General features: G+C 51.5%; 1 protein-coding gene across 2 annotated transcripts in view; it reads left to right on the top strand.

Moving 5' to 3' along the window:
• The window catches only part of gng13b (guanine nucleotide binding protein (G protein), gamma 13b), a 6,962-nt gene extending 3,560 nt beyond the window's left edge, over positions 1 to 3,402 (top strand). The window contains exons 2-3 of one of the 2 annotated variants that reach the window (XM_084678111.1): positions 192 to 318; positions 2,060 to 3,402. In XM_084678111.1, coding sequence (XP_084534237.1) covers positions 221 to 318; positions 2,060 to 2,165 — 204 coding nt within the window. In that variant the 5' untranslated portion in view covers positions 192 to 220 and the 3' untranslated portion in view covers positions 2,166 to 3,402. Of the gene's footprint in view, positions 319 to 2,059 lie in introns of both variants that reach the window. The other variant, XM_084678112.1, reaches the window with a different exon arrangement.
• Positions 3,403 to 9,681: the final 6,279 nt, after the last annotated feature.

Genomic DNA, 9,681 nt, shown 5'->3' with positions numbered 1-9,681 from the left:
GAAACCAAACCTGCAGCCTCTTGATCTGCAGTCAAATTCTCTAACCATTGAGCTTTACCCTCCTCTCCAGAGGTAGATGAACCAATGTGCTGTCTCTGCCAAGCCTCATCTTTCAGTCACCTCTTTCTCTTCCCTTGTAGTACAGTATAGCACCCTCTCTTCCTCAGAGTAAGAGTGTGGTTCCTCCCCAGGGAGAGTGCCCCCAGCCCAGCCTGCAGTCATGGACGAGATGGACCTGCCCCAGATGAAGAAGGAGGTGGAGAGCCTCAAGTACCAGCTGGCCTTCAAGAGAGAGAAATCCTCCAAAACAGTGACAGAGTGAGTGGCTGACCCCTGACCTCTGACCCCTGACCTCTGACCCCTGACCCCTGACCTCTGACCCCTGACCTCCGAGCCCTGACCTCCTCGTAGGGGTCATTTCCTAGTTTGAACCGACGGTATAAGAACCATCCAACTCTCAGATGTTGCACCAAGCTGTTTCTGAGTGATGATCTACTAGGGAGGCCCCGGTTAGAGATGTCCCAGAGATGTCAGAACATCCGTATCAGTATTGACATCATCCTTTTATGTTATGTGAACATTGGCTGTAGATCGGCCAATCATTTTCTTGTTGGTGTATCCTTAGTATCCACCTTAAAAAATGGAAATATAACAATTTCAATGTACCAAACATAAATGAACCCTACATACACCTGAATCCTACACATTATGCCCACTACACAAACTGAAATCCCAAAGTCTCAAACACATCCCCCAAGGCTTTATGTGCAAAGTGGTAAACAGACTGTACCAGTTCCACTGTCGCATCAGCGTCAGAAACCATCAAGGTGCTGATTGGTGGAATTCCCTGACCATGCAGAGTAATTATAGGTTGAGCTCTGGGACCCCCCCGTCTGTAATGAGGTGGTATGCCCCGACCTCCCTCGGGACCCCGCCACATGGAGTGCGTGAGAGACAAAAAGACAGAATGTACAGGGTGTGTGTGTGTGTGTGCAGCGGTGTGTGAGTGTGTGTGTGGCGCTGGCTCTTGTCCCATGTCCCTGCCAGCTCCTGCATCTCCAGGGACAGATGTAAGGCAGGGTAGAACATGTGGCAGAGTGTTAAAAGGACAGCAGTTCCTTCAGGCCCCACATGGCCTCTGAAACACACTGCTTCTAATGGGGCAGACAGACATGCATGTCTTCAGCCTGCCCTGTGCCAGCTGCAATGTTCGGGCTGCCCTGTGCCGGCTGCCCTGTGCCAGCTGCCCTGTGCCAGCTGCCCTGTGCCAGCTGCCCTGTGCGGGCTGCCCTGTGCCAGCTGCCCTGTGCCAGCTGCCCTGTGCGGGCTGCCCTGTGCCAGCTGCCCTGTGCGGGCTGCCCTGTGCGGGCTGCCCTGTGCCAGCTGCCCTGTGCGGGCTGCCCTGTGCGGGCTGCCCTGTGCCAGCTGCCCTGTGCGGGCTGCCCTGTGCCAGCTGCCCTGTGCCAGCTGCCCTGTGCGGGCTGCCCTGTGCCAGCTGCCCTGTGCGGGCTGCCCTGTGCCAGCTGCCCTGTGCCAGCTGCCCTGTGCGGGCTGCCCTGTGCCAGCTGCCCTGTGCCAGCTGCCCTGTGCGGGCTGCCCTGTGCCAGCTGCCCTGTGCGGGCTGCCCTGTGCCAGCTGCCCTGTGCCAGCTGCCCTGTGCGGGCTGCCCTGTGCCAGCTGCCCTGTGCCAGCTGCCCTGTGCCAGCTGCCCTGTGCCAGCTGCCCTGTGCCAGCTGCAATGTTCGGGCTGCCCTGTGCCGGCTGCAATGTGCGGGCTGCCCTGTGCCGGCTGCCCTGTGCCAGCTGCCCTGTGCCAGCTGCCCTGTGCCAGCTGCCCTGTGCCAGCTGCCCTGTACCAGCTGCTGAACACGTGGAGCTCTGTGCATGTAGTAGTTACAGTGTTGTCGATGCTGTGTTCTATCATGTACATTCAGGACCTTCACAAGCCCTTTCACAGCCTTTTCCCTCTCCCTCTCCCTCTCCCTCTCCCTCTCCCTCTCCCTCTCCCTCTCCCTCTCCCTCTCCCTCTCCCTCTCCCTCTCCCTCTCCTTCTCTCCAGTCTAGTGAAGTGGATTGAGGACGGTGTTCCTGAGGACCCCTTCCTGAACCCAGAGCTGATGAAGAACAACCCCTGGGTAGAGAAAGGAAAGTGTCTCCTGCTCTAAAGGACCTCCCTCCTGCCGTGACCCCTGACCCCTCACCCCTCTGCCTGCCAGGGCGCGGCAGGACAGCGCCCCCTATTTCACCGTGAATGTACAACAGCTTACACGCCCCCCACCCACACACACACTAGCACTATATAAAACTCCATAAGGCTGGATACTCACAGCTCTGCCATTGCAATGCATCACTCATATGATATGATACTACTTGTTTGTAAATGTAAACGGTATATTTATGCAGCCGCCAGCCAAATGCTTCCATTGCTTTGCTTTTCTCCAGCGTGCGTTTTGGGTCGAAGCTGCAGCCTGGCTTGTGGTGATGAGGGTGGGGCTCTGGGTTTGAGACAGATGGTCTTGGTCAGACAGCTTCTGTGGTTGTCTGGGTGTCATCTCACCTGCTCCACTCTGTTACAGAACACTGGACGCCTACAGGCAACACACACTGGCACAAACACAAACACACACACTTATCAACACACACACCGAGACACCTATGAACACACACAGACACACACACGCTACCCACTCATCTGACACATGCACAGACGACAACCCCCCCTTTAACTTATTAAATTATTAGATCCTATTTTATTTATTTATTTATTTATTGATACCTTTCATGGCCGGTGCTGTCTTTTCGGGCGGCCATGTTGTTTTTTATGTCTGCACCTCCTCTTCCTCCTCTTCCTCCTCTTCCTCCTCTTCCTCCTGAAAAAAAAGGAAAAAAACATTTTCCCCACCTTGCCAGTTCACCATCTGATACTGCCTTGTACACAGTTTCCTTAAAGAGAATGTAAATGTGTGGCATGAATTAGACTATCACCATTGACCTCCCTTTGGCCCGTGTGTGTGGACGTGTTTGTGCATGACTGTGTGAGAGAGAGGAACCCTGGACTTTAGCGGTGGGTTTCTGGGTGAAAGGTCACACACACGCACACTCAGGGCAAGGTCAAAGGTCAGATCAATAGCACACTGTCTACTGAGGAGGTGTGAGGCTAGGGGCAGGGTGTGGGTGTGTTTATTACTACAGTAACTTGACTAGTCTGGTTTGTTTTATATACAGTACGTATGTATATTATAAAAAAAGTTGTCTAATTATCTAGCAATGTACCTGTGGGAATGCTCTGAGAAAAATATGCATCAGATCAAGTACTAGTTTAATGATGATTAGCAATAAATAAGTGATCATTTTTTATTGAATGTTTTACAACAACAAAAACATTTATCTTATTAAATAAAGTAAAGGATTTTTAGACAGCTTTTGGGTCTTTTGTTGTGTGATGTCTTCCTCAAGTTCCCTACAGAGCTGTGAGGTCACACCATCTCTCTCTCCATCGCTTGCACAACCACAGACAGGGCGACCGAGGGGTGAAGAGGGGCGACCGAAGGGTGAGGAGGGGCGACCGAGGGGTGAGCTGGGGCGACCGAGGGGCGACCGAGGGGTGAGGAGGGGCGACCGAGGGGCGACCGAGGGGTGAGGAGGAGAGACTGGGCTGGAGAAAAAGAGGGAGCCATACAGCCAGGAACACAGACACACACAGACATACACAGGAACACAGACACACACAGACATACACAGGAACACAGACACACACAGACACACACACAGGAAGACAAATGTTTGGGATACCCAGAACCACCTGCAGGGAAAGACACTATTCTTCCCTCTCTTTTCCTCCCTCAGAGTCTTTTAAATAATAGAAGTAGGAGAAAAGTACAAGGGGTGCATCTCTCTCTTCCAGTCTCTCCCATCAGTCTCTATCTGACCCCCCCTACCCCCCTCTTGAATAATAGAGTGATCCAGAGAGGCATGGCTCCATGATAGAGTGATCCAGAGAGGCATGGCTCCATGATAGAGTGATCCAGAGAGGCATGGCTCCCTAACTCAGGATGGGTCTGTCTGCTCTAATGGCTCATCTGCCCCCCCACAACACTCTCAATCTCATCTCACACACACACACACACGCACACTCACACACACATACTAAATCCTCATTCCCTTTTGTCCCCTTTCCCTCCACACCCCTCTTGCCTCTCTTGTCCTCTACACTCGTGTCCTGTTTCCCCCTCCCTCCCTCCCTCCCTCCCTCCCTCCCTCCCTCCCTCCCTCCCTCCCTCCCTCCCTCCCTCCCTCCCTCCCTCCCTCCCTCCCTCCCTCCCTCCCTCCCTCCCTCCCTCCCTCCCTCCCTCCCTCTCTCCCTCCCTCCCTCCCTCCCTCCCTCCCTCCCTCCCCCCTCCCCCCTCCCTCCCTCCCCCCCCCCTCCCTCCCTCCACCCTCCCCCCTCTCCCCCTCCCTCCCTCCCTCCCCCTCCTTCCCTCTCCTCTCCTCCCTCCCCCCTCCCTCCCCAGTGTATAATGGCCTATGGCACTTTGCTTCTCCATTCACTCTCTGATTACACACATCCACATGCATGCTCTCTCACACACACACACACACACACACAAAGACATCCACTAATGGCCCGTCGGCCCTCAACCTCTTCATTCATTCCGGGATTAGGATTAACAATCCCACCATCTAGGGCAACACACACACATCAACACACATACATACAGTAGCAATCTCTAATGCACATATTTATGGTGTGCATAATCTCAATCTCATATTTACTGTCTTCCTCTCTCTTTCTATCTCTCTCCTCGCTCTCTAGCTCCATCTCTCCAGAACACACACACTCTGCAGAACACACACACTCTGCAGAACACACACACACATTCTGCAGAACACACACACACACTCAGGACTGCTCTCTGTTGTGTTGCCACCAGATGCCATCTAATCTAGGAGCAGTAATCCACTCGTATCTAACCTCCCTCAGAGAGGTGGGTTATAAATACACCCAGCACCACAACCTCAGTCCAACACTCCAACTCACTGCTGCTGTAATCTCACACTACACACACACACCCCACACACCCCACACACACACTGCAGTCAGACAGTGCTGCAGTTTTGACACCAGAAACAGTCATCTCTAATTTCACAACCAGTGCTCAGCACTCTCTCTCTCTCTCGCTTTGTATTTGTCTCTTTTCCTTTTTACTCATACCTCCATATCACACACACCTGACACACTACAGAGATTTCCAGGAAAAAGGTGTGTGTGTGTGTGTGTGTACACTCTTCCCTGTGTGTTTGAATGTGAATGTATGTGTGTGTATCTCCCTCTATGATGTGATTGCTGGAGTTTGCAAGGATAATCTGATTGATGGTCAAAGAAAAGGAATTCAGAATCCCTGAATCCCTTGCTTACCCCTGAGGTCATCTTACCATAAGAACATGAAATGTGAATCCAGAACTGTAGCAGACTCACGTCCTTCCTACATACATACACACTGAACTAGTCCTGGACCACGTTAACTTTGTCATCTCTCTCTACCTCTCTTTCTCTCTCTTCCTCTCTCACTTTCTTCCTCTCATTCTCAAACACACCCACTCTGCACCTCTGGGACATGGGTCACTGAGGGGGCACATTTCATTTCCGTAAACGAGGACAAAAGCAGAAAAATCCTGACACGCCAGTTAGTTAGCGACCTGCCGCCCTGCTGAAACACACACACACCCTGTGAGCTAAGCTGTGTGCTTTGGGCTAATTAAAATTGACTGTGTGTGTGTATGTGTGTGTGAGAGAGAGAGAGAGAGAGAGAGAGAGAGAGAGAGAGAGAGAGAGAGAGAGAGAGAGAGAGAGAGAGAGAGCTGGGATGGGGTCACACTCCCTGGCCTAGTTTTGGCTGTATGAGACTGGGACATTGCACCACAGGCCCACCATCCCTCTTATCCAGAGAAAACAGAAAACAACACTACAGCTAAACACCAAGCACACACACAGAGGGAGCTTAGACTGAAGAACAGAGAAGAGAACGAGAGAGAGAGAGAGAGAGCTGGAGACTGAAAAAAGAGGGGGAGACAGAGAGGCAGAGGGAGGGATAGGGAGAGAGAGATAGAGGGAGAGATAGAGAAGTAAAGAGAGACAGGAAGTGAGGAAAGGGGAGAGCGGGACAGAGAAGAAGGTTATGATTGACTCTAATCATTAACCACAACAAAAATATTCTCCCAACCCTTTAAGTGTTCTCGTGGCGTGTTTGTGTGAGGACAAGCATGTCTTGGGTACACACATGACTGTGTGTGGGTTCCTCTAAGGTGTCATTACCAGTCACTTTGGTCCCAGGAGCCTCTGTGTTTACCCAGCATGCTCTCTGAGAGCCGCCATAGGGATCAGGGCCGGTCCCTGGCTCCCGCAGTCGTCCGAGCAACCAGTAAACACAGCATGCCATGACAACCGTGTCAAACAGCTCACCGCCTCAGGATGGAGCTTCATCCACTCTCCTACTGACAGGAGAAACCCACCTGGCGTCCTGATTGGAAGAACTTCTGCTGTGTGTGTGTGTGTGTGTGTGTGTGTGTGTGTGTGTGTGTGTGTGTGTGTGGGTGTGTGTGTGTGTGTGAATCTCAAAAGACTTAGATTAAGACTCCCCAAAGGCTGCTTGCATGACTCATTTACTGCAATGGTAACCAAGCGAATATACACTCAAAATGTTTTGTAAATGTAATGACAATGCTAAAAAAATAAAAAGAATGATTATTTGCGTGTTTATTTGTGTGTCTGTGGTGTTTGTGTGTCTGTAAGACTCTCATGGAGAAACAAAACAATCTGTCTGAAATGTTCTTCTGGAACATCTCCAGAGTCACTGTCACAGTAATGAGATGCTCCCTCTATCATCTCTCTCCTTCTTCTCCTTTCTCTAGCATCCCTTGGTCCCCCGCTCCTCCTCTCTCCTCTTTCCCCCTCATCTCTTCTCCCCCTCCTTCTCTCCTCCTTCTTCTTGTCCTCTCTCCTCCTTCCTCATATAGTGTCTTTGGCTCCTTACCTAGTTAAAGCTCTGCGCTGACACATTCATTAACAATTCATGGACAGACGTCACACAAACACCTCTCTCTCTCTCTCTCTCTCTCTCTCTCTCTCTCTCTCTCTCTCTCTCTCTCTCTCTCTCTCTCTCTCTCTCTCTCTCCCTCTCTGTCTCGCCCTCTCTCTCCCTCTCCATATCTCTAGTATAGCACCCTGAGACTCCTGCAGTATAGCACCCTGAGACTCCTGCAGTAAAGCACCCTGAGACTCCTGCGGTATAGCACCCTGAGACTCCTGCAGTATAGCACCCTGAGACTCCTGCAGTATAGCACCCTGAGACTCCTGCAGTATAGCACCCTGAGACTCCTGCAGTATAGCACCCTGAGACTCCTGCAGTATAGCACCCTGAGACTCCTGCAGTATAGCACCCTGAGACTCCTGCAGTATAGCACCCTGAGACTCCTGCAGTATAGCACCCTGAGACTCCTGCGGTATAGCACCCTGAGACTCCTGCGGTATAGCACCCTGAGACTCCTGCGGTATAGCACCCTGAGACTCCTGCGGTATAGCACCCTGAGACTCCTGCAGTAAAGCACCCTGAGACTCCTGCAGTATAGCACCCTGAGACTCCTGCAGTATAGCACCCTGAGACTCCTGCAGTATAGCACCCTGAGACTCCTGCAGTATAGCACCCTGAGACTCCTGCAGTATAGCACCCTGAGACTCCTGCGGTATAGCACCCTGAGACTCCTGCGGTATAGCACCCTGAGACTCCTGCAGTATAGCACCCTGAGACTCCTGCAGTAAAGCACCCTGAGACTCCTGCAGTATAGCACCCTGAGACTCCTGCAGTATAGCACCCTGAGACTCCTGCAGTATAGCACCCTGAGACTCCTGCAGTATAGCACCCTGAGACTCCTGCAGTATAGCACCCTGAGACTCCTGCAGTATAGCACCCTGAGACTCCTGCAGTATAGCACCCTGAGACTCCTGCAGTATAGCACCCTGAGACTCCTGCAGTATAGCACCCTGAGACTCCTGCAGTATAGCACCCTGAGACTCCTGCGGTATAGCACCCTGAGACTCCTGCGGTATAGCACCCTGAGACTCCTGCAGTATAGCACCCTGAGACTCCTGCAGTATAGCACCCTGAGACTCCTGCAGTATAGCACCCTGAGACTCCTGCAGTATAGCACCCTGAGACTCCTGCAGTATAGCACCCTGAGACTCCTGCAGTATAGCACCCTGAGACTCCTGCAGTATAGCACCCTGAGACTCCTGCAGTATAGCACCCTGAGACTGAGGCTGGGGCTGAGGCCCCTGCCTTTTTTTCCTGTGGCTTTTTCTTTTGCGCACACACACACACACACACACACAGTCTCTTTAGAAGGTCTCTGTCCTTTTGTTGGGGAAAAAGCCTGAGGAAACATGCCAACAAGCACACACACACACACCCATGCACACACACTCGTATGCTAAGTAGGCCTGTGTTTAGGGACAGGCCCAGAGAAGGCAATTTCACTCAATAAAACATGGGCTCCACGGTTAATCTTTAATGTCTCTGTCTTGGAGGATTAACCCACATGAACACACATGTAGGGCATCATTCCTCCTCACACCTCCTCCTCTCCTCCTCTCCAGACCTCCTTGCTCTCCCCATCACCTCCCTCCAGGTGCATCATCTTGTTGTCCATCTTGTTGACACACTCCCTTCCTCACAGAAACTCTTAACAATTTAGCTAACAAGGTTGTCCAATTAGCGGAACCCAAGCGAGAGAGCAAGTGAATGAGAGAGAGAGAGAGAGAGAGAGAGAGAGAGAGAGAGAGAGAGAGAGAGAGAGAGAGAAAGAGAAAGAGAGAGAAACATAATAAGTAGAGAGGGAGAAGGGTAACTATTTTAAAGAGGGGAAGAATAAGGAGAAGAAAGAGAAGGAGCTGTGGAGAGCCATGGTTCAGAGTGATTCTGATCAAATATGTATGTAGTGATGCATTCTGGGAGGGCTTACTGGAGTTGCTGCAGAACGCATGAGGTGGTATTCACTGTGTGTGTGTGTGTGTGCGGGGGGGGGGGGGGGGGGTGTCTCTTTATGTGGGTGTGTGTGCATATATGTTTATGGATGTAGCACACAGAGGGAATGGGGCAAGATAAGGCTGCCATTATTCCATGGCTGGTGCTTAAATCATATTAATGCCAGTTACACACACATACACACACAACCACACACTCTGACACACAAACATGCATACATACGTACATATATACAACTCCTTGACACACTGACACACACACACACACACACACACACACACACACACACACATGGATAGTGGGCGCTTGACCCTTTCCAGTGTCAGCCTCTCTGCTGGACAGCCAGAGGGGATCTCAGCATAGCCAGCATGACTGCTTAAGCAGCTTAGCTCAGCGCTAACGTACTCCCCTCCACTAACCCTGCAGCCATCTGGGGGTTAATGCAACACAACAAGGATGGTTCCACAAACCCAGACTACTCAGAGGTGATGAGGTCAAATGTGTACACACACACACACACATGCTAACACAATGAACCATGCTGCATTACAAAGTACAGTTAGCTGACAAAGAGAGATAGTATGAGAGAGAGTCAAACAAAGGGAGATGGAGAATGAGAGAGAGAGGAGACCTTGCCTAGCTC

The sequence above is a fragment of the Hypomesus nipponensis genome, chromosome 17 (assembly GCF_054491055.1).
Source record: "Hypomesus nipponensis isolate SF chromosome 17, ASM5449105v1, whole genome shotgun sequence".
Taxonomy (NCBI): domain Eukaryota; kingdom Metazoa; phylum Chordata; class Actinopteri; order Osmeriformes; family Osmeridae; genus Hypomesus; species Hypomesus nipponensis.
This window is presented reverse-complemented; position numbering and strand designations above follow the sequence as displayed.